This window comes from Pelodiscus sinensis, chromosome 1 (assembly GCF_049634645.1).
Source record: "Pelodiscus sinensis isolate JC-2024 chromosome 1, ASM4963464v1, whole genome shotgun sequence".
NCBI classification, from domain to species: domain Eukaryota; kingdom Metazoa; phylum Chordata; order Testudines; family Trionychidae; genus Pelodiscus; species Pelodiscus sinensis.
Window position 1 is genome coordinate 247,283,196 of NC_134711.1, and position 26,944 is coordinate 247,310,139.

Below are 26,944 nucleotides of genomic sequence, written 5' to 3' on the forward strand. Positions count from 1 at the left end.
CGAACAAAATTTTGGAAAATCAAACTTATTTTTTTGGCATCCCTGTAAACCTTGTTTTATGAGGAAAAAGGGATGTTCCAAAAGAGGGTTTTTCCCCCCAACATTTGTCCTAGTGTAAATAGGCCAAATGTCAGAAAAGCTTCTTCCAAAAAAAGAATCGGAAAAAGATTCGCAAATTGTGGTTCGCAATTTGCGTATCTTTTTCCTAAAAAACTTGCAGAGTAGACATAGCCTGAGTGGTATGGGAGCAGGAAAGAAAGAGAGTTTCACTGCAAATAGGTATTGTTAATGGTAAGCTCTTTTATTAGGTTGGAGAAATACTTATAGTAATAAGTACTAGCCAAGAACTGGTACATGGCAGGGGCTGTGCCGACAGACTCAGGTGGGATCAGCTAGCCCCACAAACTGCATCTTCACCCCCTCACCAGCCTTGCACATCCACATCCACATCCCTTGTCTACCCCTGGGATCCCCCACTCACTGCTGCTGGGAGGACTGCTAGTGAACAGGGATCTACCACTATTGTTGGGGGCAGATAAAAAATATGGATCAATTTGCCTCTTTTTAAAAAAAGTTTGGACACCTTCAGGAGGACTTAGTTAGGACCATCCCTTTAAAAACAGGACATTTGGTCACCCTAATTTAAGCTCTTTGGTGCAAGGACCTGTTTTTTAATGTGTTGTTTATGGCACTGTGTATGGCTACTATATGCCTGGGCAATGCGTGAACACCCTCTTTAGGAAGGCTAGCCGCAGCAGCCCTGCTCCATGGGCCTGAGACCTGCTCTCACCTTGTCCATTTTGTCCCCCTAAGGCCACCACAGCCCTGAGCCCACATCCCCCTGCATTCTGAGGAGCCTTGGGCAAAGTGCTGTAACTTCTGGACTGAGCACTGACCCGACCTCCGGGATGCTGGCCAGCCTGCCTGATGCCCAATCACTGGCCCGTCCCGCTCGGTGCACATAAAACAGGCAGGGCTGCTGGGGCTTGCCTTCTGGCCCTGAGTGTTGGCCAGACTTTGAACTCTGCTCCCACCCATCTTCCAGCCCGATGGAAAGGCCTGGCCATTGGCTGACCCACCTGATCCCAAGGACTGGCCCCCAAGCACCTGGCCAACTCCAGTGCCACATCCTGGCTCAAGCCCCACACCAGGCTGTCGTTGGCTGCCAGCTGGCCAAAACAGCTGGCTGACTGAGGCCCAGCTCCAGGCCAAAGGCCTCCGCTGGACCCCTGCCAGCTTCATGGAAAATGGGGAAGCCAGGATACAGCCTCAAGCCTGGGTTAGTGGAGGCTTAGCCTCCCCTGGCCTATGATACCCATCACCTATTAATAGAATAATGCTGTTTCCATCTCTGGGCATGCTCGGAAATCTTTATATACACACATTATCTTAGCACCTAAAACTCTGCTGCATTTAGGCATCAGACACAAAATAGTATCACTCTGGCCTAATTCACTCTTGTAAGTGGTTGCGGCGAGCGGGAGCAAGAGACCCTTTGGGAGGGCAGATGATATAATGCCACCTCCGCCTCTGCAGGATTCTGCCTAGCAAGAGCAGCTGGATGTTCTGGCTGGCTCATCACAGGAACAGTGCCAGCAGAAATACTGAATCCAGCCTGGTCCCTGGACAGGGTGGTGTTAGCGTTCCCAACTTGCCCCCACCCACCCCTCATTCCTACCTTCTCCCTCCGTCTCTCATTCTCCCCCTCTCCACACTAACTCACTTTCACCGGGCTGGCTCAGAGGTTAGGATGTGGGAGGCGATAAGGGCTCCAGTTGGGGGTGTAGGCTCCAATGTGGGGCCAGAAATGAAGCGTTCAGAGTTTGGGAGAAGGATCTAAGCAAGAGCATGTGACTGGTCTGTGTGAAGAGTGTGAAGGCTCTGGGATGGGTCTGGGGATGAGGCATTTGGAGTTCAGGATGAAGCTCTGGACTGGAGCCAAGGGGGTTAGAGTGAGGGAGCAGCCTCAGGACTGGGATAGGGGGGTTGGATGCAAGACGAGATGCAGAATCTAGGAGGGTTCTGACCTGGGGCAGGAGGTTTGGGATATGCACTCTGGCCAGGAAGATCTTACCTCAGATGGCTCAGTACTGCTCCCAGACGTGGTGTCATGTCCAGCCCCAAGGTGCATGCTGCCTGTGCCCACAGGCCCCACCTCCGCAGCTTCCATTGGCCTCAGTTCCCGAACAATGGAAGCTGCAGAACTGACACTGCATGTGAAGCTTCCTTGGCTGCCCCTGAGCCTAGGGCCTTAGGGACATGTTGTCTGCTTCCAGGAGTAGCTTCGACCCAGGGCAGACAGGGGCCTTTCTCAGCTCCACTGTACCAATGACTGGACCGGACCAGAGCCCCCAGTGTCCCTTTTCATCTGGAATAGTAATAGAAACATAGCCGTGTTACATAGTCCTGTTTTCCCTTTTCATCTGGGCATTGCGATCGAAAACCAGATGCCTGACAGCACTAGATGGTGGGTGGCATGCACTGCTGCATCCCTGTTCCCAAGAGGCTTTCTGGTAGCCTGCAACTCATAGAATGAATCAGGTCAATATGTTTTCCCTTTGCAGCAAAAATACATTTTTCTCAGGAAAAGAACCAAAATAAATAAATACAGAAACATTCAGAAAAGGACCTAAAGTTTCATTTTGAGTTAGGCCCTGAATTTGACAAATCCTGTACCTTTAAGAAGATATATGTTTTTCTGGAAAGCTGAAAAAAGCTAGAGCTGAAATGAGAAGGATTTAAGCAATGACAAAGAAGATGTGTGTCATGCAGAGCAAATATTGCACCCGAAACTTTTTTAGAGGCACTAAGTGAAGGTAAATGCCTTCAGCTTCTCAGTATGTGATATTATCTCAGTATGACTGTTGCTGAGATATTTTGTAGAATAGCTTTCAGTTCAGATTATTTTTAAAGCATGTTTTTAATCTTTCTGTCTTCAAAAAGTGTGTATTTATGTAATCTTGCTTAGCTTTTTTTCTGTATGGTTGTCTACTGCACTGGAACTTCAAACGCCATTTTAATCTATCACAAACTCTCTGTTTATGTATTTTGTATCCCTTAAACAGCAATCATTACCTGTGAGAGACATTTTCTTTCCATATTACAGTGTGTATATATATCTACACATACCTGCAATTAACACAGAGGGTAGAGACAAAAACTGCAAAACTTGTGCCAGTGAGAATTTCCACCGGGTTTAAAAAAAACCAAGAATTGTAACTCTAGAAAAGCCTTGTTAGATCATTCAGTTCATTTTGATGGCAGTGAAAGACTTCTCCCTCCGCTATGCTGGCACTTCAAGGGTTCTGTTGTATTCTGAGTACCAAATAACAAGGCATTGCTCTTGAGAAACCATTCTACAGGTTACACTCTATTCTTACCGGACTATGTAGCACTTTAAAGACTAACAAGATGGTTTATTAGATGATGAGCTTTCGTGAGCCAGACCCACTTCCTCAGATCAAATAGTGGAAGAAAATAGTCACAGCCATATATACCAAAGGATACAATTAAAAAAAATGAACACATATGAAAAGGACAAATCACATTTCAGAACAGAAGGGGGATGCAGAGGGGCGGAGAAAGGAAGGTGAATGCTTGTGAGTTAATGATATTAGAGGTGGGAAGGGTAGATGTACATATTATGGATATCAGGGCTTGTGCTAGCACTTTAAGAATAGTTGTATAGGTAGCACTTTGAAGTTGTGGTTTGCACTGGGGCTCTGAAATCCACCCCTCCACTGTTGAGCCAGGGCAGGAAGCTCACTCCTGCTAGTTACAAAATGCTGTGTAAACATGCCCTCAGAGTCAATCCTCCTTTAATATAAAATAATACATGGAGATATGCAATCTCCTAGAACTGGAAGGAACCTTGAAGGTCATCAAATCCAGGTCCCTACCCTCACAGCAGGACCAAGTACCAACCCTGACAGATTTTCCCCAGGTCCCTAAATAGCCCCCTCAAGGATTGAGTTCACAACCCTGGGGGGTCACAGGCCAATGCTCAAACCACTGAGCTATCCATCCCCTCTTTATCTAGTATTGCCTCCACCTCTAATATCATTAACTCACAGGTATTCACCTTCCTTCCCCCCCCCCCCGCATCCCCCTTCTGTTCTGAAATGTGATTTGTCCTTTTCATATGTGTTCATTTTTTTAATTGTATCCTTTGGTATATATGGTTGTGACTATTTTCTTCCACTATTTGATCTGAGGAAGTGGGTCTGGCCCACGAAAGCTCATCATCTAATAAACCATCTTGTTAGTCTTTAAAGTGCTACATAGTCCTGTATTTTGTCTATTCTTACCGACACTCTAGGTATCTCTCAGCATTACTGTCCCCCCAGTGTCTTCTCTCAGTGAATATATTATAGTTTATTTTCCCCTTGGATTATTAACTTGCATTTTACAAATTGAATCTCCATTTGTTATGGTCTGTTCATATTTCTAATATCTCTAGGGGCATGTCTACACTGGGAAATTATTTCAAAATACCTTATTTTGAAATAATAACACATAAAATAACTATTTCAAAATAGGCTTATTCCCCAATGAAAGTAGGAATTATTCTGGAATAATGAGCTCCATATTTCGAAATAATGGGCTCGGTAGTGTAGAAGGTCTGTTTGTTATTTCAAAATAACTCTCTAGTGTAGACCAGGGATAGATCCTTTAATTTTATTTTCTGGTCCTTGCTGGTATTTTCAGCTCCTCCCATTTTAATGAGCAACATGAGTTCTCCCTTTTGAGGCAGATTAATAAAGATATTGAATAAGAATGGACATAAAGCTGATCTCAGCAGTGCTCCGCTAGACACCTTCTCCCCCAACTCTGTCATTTTTCATTACCTTGTGTTTATTTTTCTTCAGTTTTTAGTCCACGTGACAATTCACATCAAAGCTAATTTGAATTAATATCAGAAAAAGCTTCCACCAGAGACTGTGCTGTACTAAATCCTTCACTAAAATCTAAATCTGTGACATATACAGCATTCTTGTCACACGCCTTTCATAACTGTATTAAAATCAAATGTCCATATCAGGTCATGCTAGATAAAGGTGGGATGGATAGCTCAGTGGTTTGAGCATTGGCCTGTGGACCCCAGGGTTGTGAATCAATCCTTGAGGGGGCTATTTAGGGACCTGGGGAAAATCTGTCAGGGTTGGTACTTGGTCCTGCTGTGAGGGTAGGGACCTGGATTTGATGACGCTTCAAGGTTCCTTCCAGTTCTAGGAGATTGTATATCTCCATATATTATTTTATATTAAAGGAGGATTGACTCTGAGGGCATGTTTACACAGCATTTTGTAACTAGCAGGAGTGAGCTTCCTGCCCTGGCTCAACAGTGGAGGGGTGGATTTCAGAGCCCCAGTGCAAACCACAACTTCAAAGTGCTACCTATACAACTATTCTTAAAGTGCTAGCACAAGCCCTGATATCCATAATATGTACATCTGGGATACAAGGCTCACTACAGTATGTTCAAAATGTTTCGTAGATAACACTATTATACAAAAGACCACAATTAGATGTGTCTGTTAGATTTCCAATCCTTAGTATATTATATTCAGTTAGACAGAAATAATAGTTTTAATATTAATTTATTCATCATAAAAACTTTGATGAGTGTAGTCATCTTTTCTGACATCATTTTGTTGCCATTATACAGTTATAATAATCAGAATACAATAGTTATATCTCTATTCTATATCTCTATATCTGTTTTGAGATATCATTAGATAAAGTATAGCAGATCTTAATAAATCCATCTATATGTGATTTTCCTATTTCATTAATGATCTGAGATTTCTCTAAAGATTTTAATCCTCAGTTCATTTATCTACATTATGCTCTATTTGAATATCCCAAAGTTATCAACGTGCACAGAAAGCTGAGTCACAAAAGACAAAACATGAATATTTCTTTTCGAAGTGTTGGGAAACTGTGAAGAAAATACAGAAGTAAATATACATAATAGAAAGCTAATATGCTTCACATTTTAAAACTGAAATTATTAAAAATGCCTCTCATTTTATGGATTGTTATGGTTTATCTGTCAGTGCCTCTAACACAAGCAGACTAGTGAACTCTGAGCAACGAATTTACCCTCTGTAGTTCTTTGCTGCCATCTTCTGTCTCTTCAACTGATTGCTGTTCATATTCTTTGAATTCTGAAAAACGGAACTGTTGAGTACATTTTGTCTATTTATTTTTCTTTTCTTTTTCTTTAAGCTAAAACAAAGCGAAGCCAATGCAGATACTAAGGAAAAGCTACCCTTGCGTCTACGTATATTTGAAAAATTTCCTAACAGGCCACAAATGGTGAAAATCTCCAAGCTTCCCTCAGATTTTACAGTTCCAAAAATAAGGTATAAAATACATCCTTTTTTTCTGTGCCATGGACTTGTTAATTATCAGCGCACACACAGTCATGCCAGAGATGTGTAAGTTTTTCTCCCAAAAATTAAGCAGATAATTTTAAGAATCATAATCAAAACATTGCACTTAGAGGTGAGAATGGGTGACTTTTCATTTGTCTCTCATTTTTACTTCCCCAAAAATAATCCCATCCTCTCTTGCTTACATGGCTTCAGGGCTCATGAAAGAAATGAATAATACTCCTAAAAATAATTTATCTGCATGCAGGCTGAGTATATTGGAAGGAGCATTCCTGCAGATGAGAAAGTAATTTCTCTTCAGGCCCAATTTGTTTTTTAGCTTCTTTGCTAGGACCACAAGCAGAAGTTTTAAAAATCAATTCCATTATGGGTTTTTTAATGATCTGGTCAGCTGAGTTCACCAAAGCAGCTTTCATAAAATACTGAACACCTGTCAAAGGATAACAACTTTTGAGAATTAAGTAACTGGATTGGATTTTCACTGAGAATAACTTTCCTTCAAAAGATGCCACCAAAAAATCAGAAGTCAGAGTCTCTCTTGAAACCAGCGTATGAGAGGAGACAGGTAGGAATCGAGGAGCCAGATGTAGTTCATAGAATTACTGAAAGCAGTCTGGAGACTCGAAGGACCTTTTCCCAGAGGAGAAAAGCTGAAACAATATACTTCATCCTTAGCACCATCTACCCCCTTCCCTCTGCACCAATAGCTGTACAGACCATGGTGTAGGAGATGGCTCTCCAGCTCTATGTCACTGTGGAGTTTCCTATGCTGGGGAGCCCAAAGCTAGGGCAAGAAAGCTGTCATCCAGTCTAGTAGGGATGGGGGAGGTGATCTACTCACTGCCATTTCTCCTCCCCTGGGCTGGAGCCATGTCGCTGTGAGTGCAGAGAAGCGCTCTGTCCCTGCACTCACCTGCAGGCTTTCCCCCTACTGTTCTCATAGGCCAGGAATCATGGCCAATGTGAGCAGCAGAGGGTGGTGCCTGCAAGCTTAGGGTGACATGGAGCCAGCTGTCCCCCTACCTCCACATGGGAGTTGCTTCAGGTAAGTACCCCAATCCTCTACCGCCTCCTGAACCTTCCCTCCCAGACTCTATGCCCTTACCCACAGCCCACTCCTGACTCCTCTATCTTCCTCTCAGACCCTCCACCCCCAGCCACTCCTGCAGCTATCTCCTTCCCAGACCCCACCTCCCCACCCTTAACCCACTCCTGCACTCTACCTTCCACTCAGACCCGCACATACACACACACACCCCAACTTGTTACTGAGAACCCCCTTCCTGCATACTGAACCTCTCATTTTTGGCCCCACCCTAGAACCTAAGTGGCCCCACAAAATCTACTAGCTCCAGACACCTAGAAGAGTTAACCTAACCCTGTTTGTATCATCTGAACTATGCAAAGGTGTGATGCAGGCCAGAGTATCTGCTTTGGATGTTGTAAAAGAAAACACTGTTACATTTTAAGGTAAACATCAGGCATATTTATTTCCAGGACCCCAGCTACTTACGTATTGAGTTTTTGCTTCTTTTTTCAAAAGAATATCCATGATCTTTGTATGATTTTTTCCCTGGATTTTTCCAAATGGGTAAATAATTGAGACTAGTATTGTTGCTATGGGGGGGGGGGAACCCCCACAAAACTTTGAGTTTAAGAATAAAATCTTTAAAATGAATCAGTTGTGCTGTGTAGAATTACCACTCAAGAAAAGAGTTGGTTACACACAGTATGTAACGCTACTTCTCTGAACTTAGAATGTAGAAACATATATGTACATTTCTTGTAAACAAAAATAATTTAAAAATCAAAACATGGCATATGTAAGTATAAAATTGTCAAAATACTTTAAAATTGGCATTCAAGGCTGTTATATGAACAGATGCTATTTGAACTCCTGAAACATTGTTTCCCTGTGAAAGTGTGCATCTTTTGGATTATATCAGTCTTTGGTTTGCTCTTAATTAGCAATTTATATTATAAATTCAGATAGATCTTTAAACAGCTATATTTGATGTCAGTAACTAAAAATAAAATTAATCGTTAAATTTAAAAATCAAATACTAAAGACTGTATTATTAAAGAGAGCAAACTGTTTTGTTTGAAACTGATATAAGCACTAAATCCAATTACATTATTTTTAATAATTCAATCTAAATCTCGTTATCTTTGTTATTTGTACGCACTGTCCTGTACCCCATCAATTTCCATCTTGCTGCTGTTCTATCCTAGCAGTAACCAACTTTGATCCATTGCAGAAAACTTGTATTAACTCTTTCTGAATGTTTAGCAACAAAATGTGATATCTTTTTCTTATCTGTAAGGGAAAGTTTTATGAAGCAGTTTATTGATCGTCAGCAGCAGGATACAAGCTGCTTATTGAGAAGACTCCCTTCAGCATCTTCTTCCTCATGTGATCATTCCAAAAGATCTGCAATTGAAGAGAACAAGTATATTGACCAAAAGGTAAATACCACAATATATAACAATATATGTTCTTCATTGTTTTAAACATATGCTGTTAGGAAATACCACAAATTGTACAAACAGCAAGGATTCCTATGACACCTTAAAGACTAATAGATTTATTTAGACATAAGCTTTCATGGATAAAAAACAGTTCATCAGATGCATCTTACCTCTCTCCCAGACCTTGCAAGCTCACCTGTTGCTTGTCTAAATTGTCACTGCTCCCTTAACTTCATTTACGCTCAGATATTTTACAGAAATTGTGGCTCTGCTGGAGTAGATTTTTTTTATAAAAATGCACCCATTTTTCTGAGCATCATATTTTTAAAATTTATTTGGTACAAGTCACTCTCAAACATGGTTGAAATCGAGGTTTTTTTTAATTTTGAGCTTTCTCTCTATCAATAATTATCATGCCATAGTAGCAAAGTCTTGGAGCTATGTTAAAAATACAAATAATTTCATACAAATCATTTTCTAAACTTTTACAAAAGTTTAGCTCCTTTTTATGTATGTGAATCATCAGCAAATTGTTTCTGATATTTACTTATACATGTGATCACTTGTTATATTGAACACAGAAATGCACACATGTATAAGCTGATATTTGTACACTAAATTAGGTGCATACAAGACAATAAAAATGGAAAACAGAAGAACCTTCAGATAACATAGTGGGTTGGCAGGATATAATCAATGTGAAGTAGGATATGCCTGGGTACTTATGTGAGCATGGTGGAGAAAAAGGTAACCAAAATGCAAAGTACTGGTTACTTTAAACCTATTTTTTACAAATGACTTTTTTCATGACCAGCAGATCCTATACTTTGCAGTACCAACTGATCCAAAGTGGACTGCAATAAAACATCTGACACCAATCAGGGGAAAGTGCAAATACCAGCTCTTATGATGGCTGAAAACGATCCACCCATAGTACGGCACTAGAAATATTGGGTTAGATCAAAAGCTGGTGTTAATAAACCCAAGACTGTTGAGGTCATATAGAACTATGCAAAATTATGCTGGGGATGTGTCCATTAACTTGTAATAGGAAACTTAGGCTTCATCTCTTCGGTCTGAATATGTGAATAACCTGGTATTATAGGTGAACTGTACTGGGAAGGTTAATATACAAGGAGAAAATCAATGCAAATGTAAATAAATCAAGGTGAAGGTAAATAGTAAAGATGAGCTGCAGTGTTTTCAAAGAGTAACATCCTTACAAAGGCAGCAGAATGCACAAATAAACATAGCTGTTATTTCACCCCAGTTTTAATATTCTTACTCCTTTTGCATTTTTGTTTGTTTTGTTTTTGTACGTAGTTACTGTTTTTTGTTAATTTCCTCTGTTTTTGTAAATTCTAACATTCACTGGGCTGGAAATATCAGAAACAGACAAGAATGTAAGAATATGTGAAAAACAATGCATCAGTTAATAATGAAAAATAGCTTTAGATAATTCTCCATCAACAGGCCTCTACTACTCTCTCCAATAACAAAACTAAATATTACAGATGTGTCACGCCCTGAGTGTGTTGAGCTAGTGAGCAAGATGTTGGTGAGCACATGGCAGTAATTTTGCACCTGTTAAACAAAATACAAATAAAGATGTGTTTATTTGAAACATTGTGGATAATTTTTTTTAACACAGAACTGAAACTGATTTACAGCCCCTAATAATACATTTGCTGATATAATACTGATATCACAATGATATTTTACAGCAACACAACTTATATAAGAAACTAAAAAATGTTATCCTTTAGAGTTCCAATTTCTGTATGGTAAGAAGTGAACTTTTCATACTCTTGGAAGAGCAAAAAGTGTCCATGTTTCTTATAAAACCTTAAGAAAGAAATATTTGATTAGTTTAGCCACTGTGCTTTCATATTATCCTCTGAAATGGTAATGAAACAAACATTTTCCTACAGAATAGTCTTGTGCAACAAATCATATAAGCTTCAGTTCCAAAATGGGTGCATGATATGAGCATGTGAGTGGCCCTGTTGACTTAAGGGGACTACTCACATGTTTACAGAAAAGCTCATGCTCAGATATTATGCTAAATGGGAGCATTAATTCCTATTTCACTCTGTACTCAAAGCTAACCCATCTTGACCATACTTGCAGATGGACACATAAATTGTGTACATGTTAACTGAAAAGTTTGTTCAATAAGATTTTCAAATTTAAAAATAATGTAAGTTTTGGTTTTCCCCATTATTTAGCCAACTGCAAGAACAAGTATAGATAAATTGAATTTTGGTTTTGTCTTGAAACAAATACAGGTTGAACCTCTATAGTCCAGCACCCTCAGCACTTGACTGGTGCCGTACCAAAAAATTTGCCGAACCACAGGAGGTCAATATTGTCTAGCAGCATTACCAACACTTCCACTGCTTACTAGGCTCTTAGAAGACATTTAGGGATAAATTAGAGCTAAATAACAGCACAAAACACTGAGAGCCAGGACTGGTGGCTGTAAACAAACTTTATGAGATTTTGGGAAACTTGGTCACACCCCTGATAAGTGGACATCTGGCTAACAAAATCATCAAAATCTTGCTGGACCATGGATGTTGCTGGACCAGAGTGCCAGATTATAGAAATTCAGCCTGTATTCATGAATTATTTTTGTTATGCATCCAAAAAATGCTGATTATTTAGGTGGGAAATATAAGTATAATTTCTGGTCAGATGTTGCATGCAACTGGGTGTTTACACACTCAGGAAAGAAGCAAGAGAGAACTAGATTGAATTAAGTCAGAGCAATTACTGTGGCTTTCTACAGTTACAGTTTCCACGGCAACCTCACATTTGTGTGAATCAATTTTCTTAAAAATATCTTATCCCTAAAGCAAGCATAAAATGGTTGCTTTAAAAATACAAACATTGTATGCATACTTTACATTCCTGTGTCAAAAAGAAACATTATTATACATTTAACTCATACCAATGTGGGTTACAGGAGTCAAAGTAAGAAGTCCTGCAGCTTGTAATTAGTTCATTATTATGTCGAAATAACTGCTTGCTGTGTAAACACAGACTGTGTTATTTCAGAGTAATGTCAGTTATTCCAAAATAACATGGCTGTGTAGACATAGCTAAGATGACAGTGTAAAAGTCAGGTTTGGAACCAAAAGATAGGGGTCTGCTAACATTGTTGCTCTTCCCTCTACCTCTGTCTTGTCATATCTGTAAAATGGCTAACTATGCCATTTCCTCTTTGAACTATGTCAGCATTTCTGTGTTCTACACCTACTGAATTGATAGGCAGCACTTAATTTGTGTTACTTATTTGCTTACATACACTTTAGAGATTTTCCTTCCTTTTGATCTCTGGTTTGGTGACGTACTTACTGACATTTATATTCAATAACAAAATGACATGCAATTCACTACAATGTGAATCACAATTTATCTCCTTTGGTCTCCTGTAAAGTTGACACTGCAAATAAATCTTCTCAGTCCCAAAGTTATTTATTTCCCTTCAAGGATTTTCTCCAGTTGTAAAGGGGCTTGCACTTCACTCCTTACATTTTATGACTCTTACCTATTCTAAAGCTTTGGCTATATGTAGGCATTATGTTTAGGAAATAAGTTAACTCTTTCCAAAGCGATAGAAATTTGAATATTCCTATGACAGTAATTTATTTGTAACAAGTATTATTGTGTGTAAGGTATACTTTCCTCAAATAAACCTTATAATCTAACATTGACTTCTGATAAAATGTCTTTACCCATATACATTCTCATTACCTGGTAACAACAGTTGATTTGAAGCTGTATCATCTCACGAATCTCTCAGAAATTATAATGAAGTTCCCTAAAATAGTTTTCTCAATCCTACACCTCGCTTTTTGGTAAAGGCAATATTTCTATATAGATATTTTTTTCAGTTCTTCCATCTAAAATATCAAAATGTCTGCTATTTCAGAAAATCTTCTGTAGATGTGGTAGGATTCTCAAAGGGAGAAAGAGGAATATGAGAAGAAGAGGATAATGGGAAGACAGGGTACAGCTTTGACTGAGTGGCAAGACACTTTGTCAGGAACTCATTCATCTGTGGCTTTGATTCGTAAGAAGAGGATAGCATATAGATCAGAGGGGATCAACAAAAAATTTGGAGAAGGGAAATCCAGGTAGCAAGATTTTGGACTGTGGAGAAAAAGGGGGACAGAGAGGTAAGATGAGAGGCAGACAGGAACATTAGGTATAAATGAAGGAAGCTTATTACAAGTGAGGCCTAGAATTATACTCAGGGACACCATTAATCCAAATTAAACTGTTCTTTTTACAGTCTTCCTCTGGATAGTTGTGTTTTTAAAGTGCTGATCAGCATAGTGCAACGCATCATATACATATCTGCTCTTCCCATATTAGACTATATTCTGAGAGACCAATTTTTGTAGTTACCATCAAACACAAATGAAATTTGGTGACTAACAATTTCTGGTGCTCTTTGGATCCCCTCCTTTTCACTTCAGTGTTCTCCTTCACTAGTGTTCTCCTTGAAATTGTTAAGTCTGTGGGGCAAAACACAAGTGTAAAGATCACCATCCCTCTATTTCTGTAAGGAGAGAGAATGCAGATACGACATTTCATAGAAGAGAAGAATGCCTATTCTGTAGCATGGGTCCCCCCAACACCCTCCAACAATAGAAGCTCACCCATGGGAATCAAGTTCAGTGGATGAAGAGGAGGGAAGATTTAAGGGTGGCAGAAATGCCAGATCTTCCCTCAATCCCTGAGGAACATCATAAATAAAATTATGTTAATCTTATCGGCTCATAATCTCTCTATTATACCTGGTAATGTTCCAGGGAACTCTTAGTTGCATGGTTTCTGTAGGAGCAGCAAACACTGATGAGTAGCCCAAGCCACTTTGTCAGGGTGGGGCAATAAGAGCCTATGGCTTAGGCCTATGGTCAGGGCCGAGCAGCACACATTGTTAGATAGCCCAAGCCCTTACTTAGTGAGGGGCAAGATGAGGAGATGGCTTCAGCCAGAGGTCAGAGTTGAGCTGCAAGGGGTTTGGGCATCCCCTTGCCCTGGCAGATGGCCGACAAGCACTGGCTTCTTGGCCTAGAGAGGGGGAAAACTTCTAGCCCAGGATTGGGGTGGTGTGTGGGGACGCAGGCCCACACACTCCACTGACCATAACATGTTGACCTAATCTCCAACTGCACTGCAGCCAGACTGGGGACTGCTGTCTCTGGGCCACTTCCCAGATCTCCTTGGGGTGTACCTGGGGGTGTAGAAGGCCCTCCAGCTTGTCCAGCTTATCATGGCAACTCTTCCATGATCTGGACAGGACAGAGCTCTGGTGAGTGTGCTCAGTCCTCAGCTCCACAGGTGCCTGCGGCAGTCTGCCAGCTCAGGAGTAGGTAGAAGGTGTCTGGCTCATTCATCAGTGGAAGCCCAACTAAGCTCCCAGACCCACCTTTGTACTTACTGCTCCACCCAACCACCAAACCCTTCTGGTGGGAGGGTTGATCGTGGCCTGTCTCTGCCCACCAGAGCTCAGTGAGTGATTTTCTTCCTCTGGCTCTATGGGAGGTCACATTGCCTGCCTTACAAGAGGGGCCTACCTAATTTTTGTGCTTTAGAAGAACATACCACCTACATCCTTAGGTGTTCAATTACCTTTGACAATGTAACCCCAAATGCCTGGCTGTCTATCTATCAAGAAGAAATATATCACCATATGTGCAATGTGCCCAGCCATTTGATGGCATCATTATTAGCAAGGTTGAGAGCCAGTAGCCCACCATGGAACTAAATCAGTAGGCATGTGAATGAAGAGGCACAAAAGAATCAATGTTACTTAACAAATAAATAATATATGAATTTAAAAGGTGACCTTCAGGATGTTTTGGGGTGAGTTTGAAGGCCAGAAGTCCCCAAAATGTAATTTAACTTTAAGCTAAGTGGTAGTTTCTGTCCAAACCGAGATAAAATGTTCTAATTATTTGTTGAAAATTTTGCTGGTATATTACATGAACTTTTACATATTTTCACCCTAAATACAGATTTTACATTTTAAATAATAGATATAATATACAGTAAGCTCTTCCACTATGCTATATACTACTTGTCAAATACCTGACTCCCAAGGAAAACACTCATGGTGAATGCTATTTTGTCACTTGCATTCCTAGGACAGAACAGAAAAATAGTTCCATATGGTTTCATGGGAAATAGTAATTACATTTAAAATACTGCATTGTTATTAATATTACATAACTGCAAACTCCTAATGCTTAGAAGAAAACTTCCAAGGTTACTATAGAGAAGTATATTACATCCACCTTTTCTGGCCATATCAGTACTCCCCAAAACATTCCAGCAATTTATACTTCATTGTTCACTATGAATCCAGTTATTTCATTATAAAACACCCACCTGCACTAATCTTCATGCTTCTGTTAACAATTTCCTATTGGTGTAATATGAACATTAATATATTGTAATTTGCACTTTCCCTGGTTCTATAAAATTTAGTATAGAAATTATCTCTGTGCAGTTCTCACTGGAAAATGTTGCTAGGACATATAAATATAGCAAACTCTGAATACCCTGAATACCCTTATTAGCATTTTGCGGTATTTAATATAATTGGACCTGATTCTCAGTGGAAGTCACTGGAACTATGCCATTTTACATGAGCTGAGGAACTGACCCATAATCATTAGATCTGAGCTTGAGTTAATAATAAATTACTATTTTTGTGATGCCTAGATGTTTATTTCATGAACTATTTTTTGTCCAGGAAGAACAGCCTTGAACTTTTACAATTGTTATTTTTTTTTTTTAATAAGTTTACCTTTAATATGTGTGCAATACCCTTTAAAAGCAGCAGATGGCACTGCACAGCAATATTCCTTGGTGATTTTTTTCAATGGTGTATGCTATAATGATTTGTTGCACATTTTGAGTGGCTGACTTGGATAATCTTACACCTTTTGGGAAAATGACTCTTCCTTAAAATTGAAAATAAAAAGTCAGACTTTCACTGTCAGGATCTGGTATTTTTGGCTGTTTTAAAGCCACGCTGTCAGTGACAGTAGAGAAATGTGCCAGCACTTCTTGATGGAACATTAGAGACAGATCAATGATTTCTTAATTCTGTGTTCTCAGGCAGCACTTGCACAAATCAATTCTTAGGAATCAAGAGAAGAGGCCTGATAATTATTCCCTGGTAGCCTGTGTTTTCCATGACATCCATCTTAAATCCTTTTATCGTGAAACTTTCAGAGTGGTTTGTTGACCTTCACAGCTGCTCTACTCCGATTACCGTAACCTGCAGGAGTTCTTTAAAATAAATGCTCTTAGGAACATATTTAACAATAATCAGATATTGTAGGCAAAAGGAAGGTACTTTCGTCCACTGAGAAATAATAATACAATATAATAAAAGGTTATGCAACACTGTAGTCAGTGCACTGAGCACATTTATGGGCTGTATAAAAAAACAAATAAATAACTAATAACTATATACTTATGGAGTGTTCAAAGCACTTTAAAGTATATATTAAAAGAAATAGCAGGCTAAATCAATATAAGCTAAAATAATATTTATAGCGTATAATGTACTTAAATCCGTGTCATGTGATCAAAGTATTGTCTTTTCTGCATTGTAGCTATTAATAATTTCCTCTACACTCTGCAGGCATCACAAGTTTTTAATTGCCACACTCCTTAGGTACCAGCATGCCACCTGAAGACATTATTAAATGAAGCAGCAATCATCAATATGTTCTCGCTAACAGTAATGTTACATTTTTTTCTGTGACACTATATAAATTTGGATGGAAACTAAAGTAGGGAGCATCTTGGTTTAATTATCTAATATATAAAATAACGTAGGAAAAAATACTAAATGTGTACAAAACTGCAATGCTTTCCTAAATGAGGTTTTTTTCCTGGTGGGCTCATTAGTAACATAAATTGATTGAATCTCAACTACCACTTTTAAATATGAGAAATGAATAATAATGAATAATTTGGGCACATCTAAAGAATTCTTCCTCAAGGTTGTCCCTCCCAGATATTGTTGGCCAAATCTTCAAAAATATACACTTTGGCCACAGCCACAGGCCAAGGCCACAGCCATTAGTGAAGAATATGCTCAACTTCACGGTATAAGTAATCTTATTGACTTTGACTAGGCTACTTGCATCACATAAAGTTAAAGATGTTTGTAAGTGTGTGCTGAATGAGGGCCTAAGATGTCCACAGCTAACGTCTCCCAGGTTTTGTTTTGTTTTTCTCAACAACTTTCCCCCCGGAGTACCGGTACCTTTTTTTCTTACAGAAAAAGCACTGGTTATATCTAAATCTATCACATGATACCATGTTCATAAATCCACTTAACCTATTGAGTTATTGAGAATCAAATTAAACCCAGATGTGCACATACTCATATATACAATACTAGCAGATGTAGCGGGTGTTGCTTGGGTCCTTAACTCTAGTAACAGTTTTTGTTTTGTTTTGTTTTTGTATTGTAGGGGGGGGATAAAAGAGAAATGCACATCTTTATTTAAATAATTGTGTAGGACGGGGTTGGCAGGTGTAGAGGGGGGGCTCACGCAGGGACTAGGGATTCAGGAGTCAGCGCAGGGGTTGGGAGGCTCCGGACGGGAGTGGGAGTACAGGAGTCAGGGCAGGGGGCTAGAAGCTCTGGGTAGGGGATTGGGTCTTTGGAGGGGCTCAGGGCAGAGAGTAGGAGAGGGGATCCCAGACCAAGGGGCTCATGGCAGGGAGTGGGAGATCTGGATGAGCTCGCTAGGGCCACCTGGGGCTGCAGTGGTCTGGCAATGATGGGGTGGAAGGACTCGCTGGCCTAGTGGTGGCAGCTCCCCAGAGCTCCCTCCCCCCATCTGGTGCTAGAGCTGAAGGCAAGGAAGGGATCGGCAGTGGGGACATAGGGTTCCCCCTGTAGTGGGCTGAGGGTAGTAGTTTGGGCTGCCCCTGTGGGGCATGGAGGTCATCGGGGCTGGGGGACCATGCCCAACACAGCACAGGAATCTTACCCATGGATGCTGGCCAGTAACATACAGAGCCCCTCCCCCAGCCTGCTACTGTCTTACAGGTGCAACCACCCTCTTGTGATCATTCTGCAGTATAACGGTGGCTGCTAGCAGACCCTCCCTTCGCATTGTATGAGAAACAATCACATTCTAGGCACATCCCATTTTCTGGGCACAACCAAACCCTGACCTCACTTTAAGTTATGATAAGAGGAAATTGCATACCAAATTTGGTGGTCCTGGCTCTTACCATTTAGGAGGATTTTTTGAACAAACAGACTCACAGAAGGATGGACACACAGACAGACCGGAGATGCACACACACTCTAAAATATATAGCAGATCATGAATCCACATCCCAATGCTAAACAAATCTGTTATAAGGAGCCAATACATTTCAGTGCTTTTTGATTTACAGAATAGCCTCCTAATGATATATACATAGAAGAATAATAGAAGATTAGGGGTGGAAGAAAACTCAGGAGGTTAGCTAGCCCAACCCCCTGCTTAAAGTAGGACCAACCCCAACTAAATCATCCCAGTCAGGGCTTTTAAAAACCACTAAGGATAGAGATTCTGCTAACTCCCTAGGTAACCTATTCCTGGCATTATAGAATCATAGAAACGTAAGGCTGGAAGGGACCTTGAGAGGTCATCTAGTACAACTCCCTGTGCTGAGAAAGGACCCAAGTAAACCTGGACCATCCTAACAGACATTTGTACAACCTGTTCTTAGAAATCTCCAATGATGGGAATTCCACAGCTTCGCTTGGAAACTTATTCCAGTACTTATCTTTATAGTTAGAAAGTTTTTCCTAATATCTAACTTAAATCCTATTTGTTGCAAATTAAGCCCATTACTTCTTGTTCTACCTTCAGTGGACATGGAGAACAATTGATCAGATTCTTCTGACAGTCTTTGATGTATTTGAAGACTATTATTAGTTCCCTCCCTCAATCTTCTGTTCTGAAAACTAAATGTGCCCAATTCTCTAACCTTTTCTCATGATCAAGTTTTGTAAAACTTACCTAATTTTTCTTGGTCTCCTCTGGATTCTTTCCTGAAATGTGGTACCTAGAATTGGACAGGGTATTTCAACTGAGGCCTTACAAGTGCTGAGTAGAGTGAGACAATTACTGCCTGCATGTTACACACATGACCCCAGAATGTTGTTAGCCTTTTTTGCAAATGGATCACCCATGTTCAATTTATGATCCATTATGATCCCCAGATTCTTTTCAGAAGTACCATCATCTTGCCAGCTATTTCCCATTTTGTAGTTATTCATTAAATATTTCTTTCCTAAGAAAACTAATTTGCACTTACCTGATCTCTGAACCCCTTCCAGCATGGTGTCATCTACACAGTTTAGTAGCTTACTCTCCACTCCATTATCTAAGTCAGTAGTGAAAATATTGAATAGTATCAGATCTAGTACTGATCCCTGCAGGATTGCACTAAAAATACCCTCTCAGTTTGACAGAGAACCATCAAGAACTACTCTTGGGCTACATCTAGACTGTCATGATTTTCCGCAAATGCTTTTAATGGAAAAGGTTTTCTGTTAAAAGCATTTGTGGAAAAGAGTGTTTAGATTGGCACGGATGCTTTTGCGCAAAAGCACTTTTTGCGGAAAAGCGTCCGTGCCAAACTAGGTGCGGTTTTGTGCAAGAAAGCCCCGATCGCCATTTTCGCCATCAGGGCTTTTTTGCGCAAAACAGTTTTTAGCTGTCTACACTGGCCCGGCCCTCTTGCATAAATACATTTGCGCAAGAGGGCTTTTTCCTGAACGGGAGCAGCATAGTATTTGCGGAAGAACACTGACAATCTTATATTAGATTGTCAGTGTTCTTGTGCAAATTCAAGCGGCAAGTGTAGACAGCTGGCAAGTTTTCTGCTTTTGCGGAAAAACTTGCCAGTCTAGACGCAGCCTTGGAGTATGATCTTTTAACAAGTTGTGGGCCCACCTTATAGTAATTTTATTTAGACCATATTTTCCTAGTTTGTTTATGAGACTGTTACATGAGACTATGTCAAAAGCCTTACTAAAATAAAAATATATCAAGTCTACCTCTTTTCCCATCAGACCAGGCATTTGTTGCGGGATGCCTCGGTTAGAGCAGCTGGGGTGCTGCCGGGTTGGTCCTGTGGGAACGTACCGGGCACCGCCCCAGCTGTTCTGTCCCAGGCTCCAGATTCAGCAGCTGTTGAAACTGATAGAGGAGCTGATAGAGGAGGTATCTGAGTCTTTAGCTATGATCTTTGAAAAATCATGGAAGACAGGGGAGATTCCAGAAGACTGGAAAAGGGCAAATATTGTGCCCATCTATAAAAAGGGGAATAAGAACAACCCAGGAAACTACAGACCGGTCAGTTTAACATCTGTCCCAGGGAAGATAATGGAGCAGGTAATTAAGGAAATCATTTGCAAACACTTGGAAGGTAATAAAGTGATAGGGAATAGCCAGCATGGGTTTGTGAAGAACAAGTCATGTCAAACTAATCTGATAGCTTTCTTTGATAGGATAACGAGCCTTGTGGATAAGGGAGAAGCGGTGGATGTCATATACCTAGACTTTAGTAAGGCATTTGATACGGTCTCGCATGATATTCTTATTGATAAACTAGGCAAATATAACTTAGATAGGGCCATGATAAGGTGGGTGCATAACTGGCTGGATAACCGTAGTCAGAGAGTTGTTAACGGTGCTAAATCCTGCTGGAAAGGGATAACAAGTGGAGTTCCGCAAGGGTCTGTTTTGGGACCCGTACTGTTCAATATCTTCATCAATGATGTAGAATTGGGATAGAGAGTATGCTTATTAAGTTTGCAGATGATACCAAACTGGGTGGAGTTGCAACTTCTTTGGAGGATAGGGACATAATTCCAAATGACCTTAGCAAGTTAGAGAAATGGTCAGGGGTAAACAGGATGAAGTTTAATAAAGAGAAATGCAAAGTGCTCCACTTAGGAAGGAACAATCAGTTCCATACATACAAGATGGGAAGCGACTGTCTAGGAAGGAGCATGGCGGAAAGGAATCTAGGGGTCATAGTGGACCACAAGTTGAATATGAGTCAACAGTGTGACGCTGTTGCAAAAAAAGCAAATATGATTCTAGGTTGTATCAACAGGTGTGTTGTAAGCAAAACTCGTGAAGTCATTCTGCCGCTCTACTCTGCACTAGTTAGGCCTCAGCTGGAGTACTGTGTCCAGTTCTGGGCGCCACATTTCAAGAAAGATGTGGAGAAATTGGAAAGGGTACAGAGAAGAGCGACAAGAATGATTAAAGGTCTAGAGAACATGACCTATGAAGCCAGGCTTCATGAACTGGGCTTGTTTAGTTTGGAAAAAAGAAGATTAAGGGGGGACATGATAGCAGTTTTCAAATATCTAAAAGGGTGTCACAAGGAGGAAGGAGAAAATTTGTTCCTCTTGGTTTCTGAGGACAGGACACGGAGTAATGGGCTTAAAGTGCATCAAGGGAGGTTTAGATTGGACATTAAGAAAAAATTCCTAACTGTCAGGGTGGTCAAATATTGGAATAAATTGCCAAGGGAGGTGGTGGAATCTCCCTCTCTGGAGATATTTAAGAACAGCTTAGATAGTCAGGGATGGTGTAGACAGAGCTTGGTCCTGCCTTGAGGGCGGGGGGCTGGACTCGATGACCTCTCAAGGTCCCTTCCAGTCCTATGATTCTATGATTCTATGATCAGGCTGATTCCAGGAAGTTGGGGGCAGAGCAACTCTGCCTCCGGCTTCCTGTAGTCAGCCCCTGGTCAGTTTCAGTGGCAGCAGCTGAATCTGGACCCAGTTCCGACTTACATACAAATTCAACTTAAGAACAAACCTATAGTCCCTATCTTGTACGTAACCCAGGGACTGCCTGTATCTTCTAGTGCTTACAAATTGTTTAATAATATGTCTAGTACCTTTCCAGGTTCAAAATTAGGTTGACTTATGATTTTGTGGGTTCTCTTTGTTCCCCTTTTTAAAGACAGGCACTTTGTTTGCTTTTCTCTAGCATGCTCCACAACTTCTCAAAAATATTTGCTAATATTTCTGATATTGCTTCATCTAGTTTCTTAAGAGCTCCAGGGTAAATTTCCTCAGGCTCTGTTGACTTGAATAAGTACAATTTATCTACATATTTTAACCCAGGGAGTTTTTTTCATATTGTCTTCCATTTCTTCCTCCTTATTGTTAATATTAATTATGTTGACTATCTTATAATTAACCTTATTAATATAGATTAAATATACTTAAGCATTGAACAACTCAGCTTTCTTGATCTTATCAATTACTAGATTTCCCTTCCCTTCCTTTCTCTTTCCCTTGCTCCTACTGTAATTAAGGAACTTCTTATTGTCTTTTATGTCCCTTGATAGGTAGGTATATCTCATTTTGTGCCATAGTGTTTCTGATTTTATTTCTACATGTTTGTCCTATTCTTTTGTACTTCTTAGCAATTTATCCATATTTCTACTTTTTGTAGAATTTTTTGTTGATTTTGAGGTCCCTGAAAAGAGATCCTGATGGATTTATATTGGCCTCTGAGCATTCTTCCTATCTCACCTTTGTGTTGGGATAGTTTGCAAATTTGCATTTAATATTATCACCTCGAGAAACTGCCAGCTCTCCTGAAATCCCTTTTCTCTTAGATTTTCTTCCCCTGGTATCTTATCTCAGTTCTCTGAGTTTGTCTGATTTTCTGAAGCCCTTATTCTGCTTCTCTCATTTCTTCCATTCTTTAGTGTCATAAATTTATCATAATCACTGTCACGAGTAAGCTGTGAGCTTATGCATCCACTCAGGAAATATTCAGATGTCACCCTGCTGACTAGCAGGGCACCCACAGATAAGGGGGGGGGCGTTGTTTGTTTCTGCTGGCAGTACACATTCACACATTCCTTGATGCCTAGAGTAAACACCTATGATGTCACTGCTATTTTTAGCTCTTTTATCTTTACCCTGAAACTTTCAACTAGTCAACAAGCGTGCATATTCTTGATATAGAATGCAACATCTCCATTTGTGTTGCACTCATGCTTCCTGGACAAGTTATAGTGCTCTATACCAATATTCCAGTCATGAGACTTAGCCCACCAAGTCTCTGTGATGCCAGTTTAGTCATAATTTAAATTATATCCTAAGATTTCCTGTTTAACTTTCAATTCTTCATATTCCACATGAGTAACATACACACCGAGCTCTCCCTGGTATTCTGGGAAGATGAAGAGTCTAAAAGCATGGTGCTTTGAAAGTGTAGCCATAATTTACTTTATAAACATTCATTTAAAAATACTCAACCTTATTATTATATTGCAAAGGTTAAAGGCAGGCATGAGAAGGGACCTTACATTTGAAAAGGGCAACTGTTTGGAAAAAAATTACTGCTTTGAAGGATATGATGCATCTCGGTGGTATTGTTTTCCTCAAAAAAAATATAGAATCATTCAAGAGAGTTAAAAGTTTAAGGTCACCTGACATATATTAATCCAACAGTTCTCAAACTATTGGTCAGGACCCCATTTTAATGGGGGTTACCAGGGCTGGCTTAGACTTGCTGTGTCCCAGGGCCTGAAGTCCAAGCCCCACCTTGTGGGGATGAATCTGATGCCCACGAGCTTCACCAATGGGCAGCAGGGCTTGGGTGGAGCAATAATTTTTGACCGGGGGCCACTTCAGAAATTTTTGAAGTGGCCCTGGAACACCCCAGAAGGGGTGGGGCCTCAGGTGGAAGCGGCCCGGCCAGGACATTTCCATGCTTCCCCACGTACAGAGCCTGATTTGTCAGGGAGTGGAGGAGTGCACAGTCTTTGCCCCCCAGAGAGAACTGCCAGCTGTTCTAAACAGCTGGTGATTTCCTCTAGGTACCCACGACCCTGGCGGTGGGAGGAGTCTTTGCGTGATCCCCCTGCTGCCCCCAGGTCAATCAGGGCCTGGGGAGAGGGAGCATGTGATGTCTCTCGCTCCCTGCCCCCGCCCTGCAAAGAAGTGCTGTGCTTAGAGTCAACTGCCAGGGTTTGGGGCGGGGGAAGCGTGCGAAGTCTCCTCCCATCCTGCCAGGAGTGCACCGCACTTCTAAGTGCTGCGTATAGCTTGTAGGGCAGGGGCAGAGCAGGAAGAGACTTTGCTCGCTTTCCCACTCCTGCAGGCCCTATTTTGCCTGGCGGCTTGGAGAGCGGCAGTGCCTCTTTTGGCAGGCCGGATCAGGCCCTCGGAGGCCGTTTTGCCCACCCCTGAGTTAGAAACTCCCTCCCTGGGGCTGAAGCCCATTGGCTTCAGCTTTGCACTCCACCCTGGAGTAGTGAGGATTGGGCAGGCTCAAGCATTGGTCCCGTCTTCTGGCATCATATAGTAATTTTGTTATCAGAAGGGTCCATGGGGCAATCAAGCTTGAGAACCCCCTATTAATGCAATTTGAGTACATAGAAAGTCTGGAAAATAAAGACATTTTACCATGAATCAGAGTCAGTTTGGATGTTGAGTGAAACAAAAATACTTGTGGCTTCTGCTTTTTTTACTGCTAAATAAAAAAGTAGCCTTCTAAAGACCTTGTACCTATATTGATAGGCTTGATACAGGTGACTGAAACAAGACCAAATTCTGGTCCATCTATAATAAATAGCTTTAAGAGATGTGCCTAACGATACTATTTCAGGTTGATCATCAAACATAGGGTTGGCATTATTGGACGCTCCTAAATTTTTCTCTGAAGGTTACTCAGGGATTATGGTAACAAATCCAAATAGCTGACCTAATTAAATTTGAGAGGTGCTTTGGGTTGTATGTTCACTACAGGTGCAGGAATGGATACATTCCTTAGTTGTGAGTTATTCCTCTGTGTAAAATGTTCATTACTTACAGATCACTTTACAACCTTCCCAGCCACATATGAAAATATGATTTAACATCAGTAGCAGGGCACACATTTGACGATGGCAGAATCCAGTGGGAGACATATTTCCAAAGACCCAGAAACCATATCTCCAAAAGGGTCACAGTGCAGACATACTGGGTGGCACTGGAGTTGCGGTCTCCTAATGGAATTTTTATGACATTGAAAAGGAAAGGGGCTTAGTATTTTAACTGTGTAACAGAAGGCATCAGTCATTAACAATATTCACTCTATTGCACAAACTCTGAAATGAATTAATATATCTGTAAATACTATAATTAATCCATTCAATAATAATAATGTTTCTCAAGCAGCTATGTGCAGCCTCTATGGTAATAAACTTCTTATGCATTCAGGAAACGTTTTATTGAGGAAATAAAAGAAATCAAGCTGGGGAATAGTCAAGATAGTTCAACAGAAAGGGTACATCTACACTGCAAGCTTATTTTGGAAAAAGCATTCCGGAAGATATCGTCCAGCATAGCTCATTTCAAAATACAGCCTCCACACTACAGGGAAGCCTCCAAATTAGTCTGAGGCAGGCATCCCTAATGTGGAAGTGCTACCTTGATTTAGAGCACCAGGAGGCATAACTTAGAATGGCCTTGGTGAGGAGCAATTTCACCATAGCAGCCGTAGAGTGTCCACACACACTCTCTTCTGAAAGAGCTTTTTTTGGAAGAGGTGTTATTCGTTTACCAACATAAGAAAAAGCCCTCTATTATTTCAATTTTCTTTTGAAATAATGCATTTGCTGTGTGGATGCTAGTATTGTTTTTCCAGAATAACAGTGTAGTGTAGACACACCCCAAGTTATGTAGACAGAGCAACAAAGAAAATGTTGATTTTACGATGAAGGCCAAAATGTTGTAATTTATGCTTGTCGGTCACTGTGTGTTTTATGTGGAAGTGCGTATTACATCATTTGTTGGCTAGTCTGTCAATGTATTTCACAATTATTGTCTATATAGCAACTAAAATTGCACTATCTTGTTTTATTTTATAGCTCCGTAAATCTGTTTTCAGTATCAGGGCAAGAAATCTTCTGGAAAAAGAGACAGCAATCAATAAAATCCTTAGGTAATAAACAGCTTTGATTTGATTATATGTTTTCTATCTTTTGGATAACAAATGGAGTCTCATTAATGAGTAATGAATTATTCCTGATTTGTTTCTTCTGCATATGTGCTAAAGTATTGTCAGTTTATGGTGTGTGCATAAGATTTGTGCCAGTGTATCTCTTTGCTTAAAAACACAAGTTGTTTTTACCTCTTTGTGTAAATGATAATCAGCAACGCTAGGAATTGCACCACAATCTTTGCCCAGGAACCCAAGTGGAGTACTCCTACCAAACACATAAGTAAACCATGTAAAAAGACCTATAGATTATGAACTCTGTGGGACTGATTGTGGACCCTGTAGAATGGTGAGCACATACAAAACTGGTCCCAATGCATACTCTGCAATGTGTGGAAGGGATGCACAGTGACGACCCTATGTGTCTCAGAGGAACAAGAATCATGTCATAGAATTATTCCCCGAGTTCTCACCTTGCTGCTGTTTTTTGTGTAAGTTTTTGTCTTACATTGTTTAAATTAGAATTAACATTCAGATTATATGTACAATCTGTGCCAACAATGTATAGATCATTAGTTTGTTGCTACCTATTATTATGTGTCATCAAAGTTTGCATATCTACAATATATATTATAAATTATAGGGAAGTAGCAGTACAAAGTGAGAATAACTGATTAGAAAAATGCCATTGTGAAATGAGAATAAATATTGCAGTGCTTTATGAAGAACACTTCAGTATAAAATTACAGGAGTTCAGTGCAAGTCCTGAACTGTGAATATTATTGAAAAGTGCCTCATAATTACATGCAATTTGAGCAAATTTATAGCAGCCACCTCTTTTGTTCTTTTTAATATTCCTAAAGAATAAGTAACAGTAAGTGCTGTAGAGATTAATTCAACTTTAGCAATCTTTGAAAACTATGGCAAATGTGAGCAATTAGCAGTTCAACTCAATATCCTTTGTCAAGATGTGACTGCAAGGCCAAAAGTATTCATTGCAAATGAAACTTGAGATTCTTTTTACAAGCATTTCAATTACATAAGTGTCTTTTGTTTTTATAG

At 40.3% G+C, this 26,944-nt stretch overlaps 1 protein-coding gene across 1 annotated transcript in view; it reads left to right on the plus strand.

Moving 5' to 3' along the window:
* Positions 1-26,944, plus strand: part of NALCN (sodium leak channel, non-selective) — a 362,634-nt gene that overhangs the window by 272,536 nt on the left and 63,154 nt on the right. Inside the window, exons 16-18 of the mRNA XM_075918747.1 lie at positions 6,232-6,368; positions 8,723-8,864; positions 25,812-25,885. Coding sequence (XP_075774862.1) covers positions 6,232-6,368; positions 8,723-8,864; positions 25,812-25,885 — 353 coding nt within the window. The remainder of the gene's footprint in view (positions 1-6,231; positions 6,369-8,722; positions 8,865-25,811; positions 25,886-26,944) is intronic.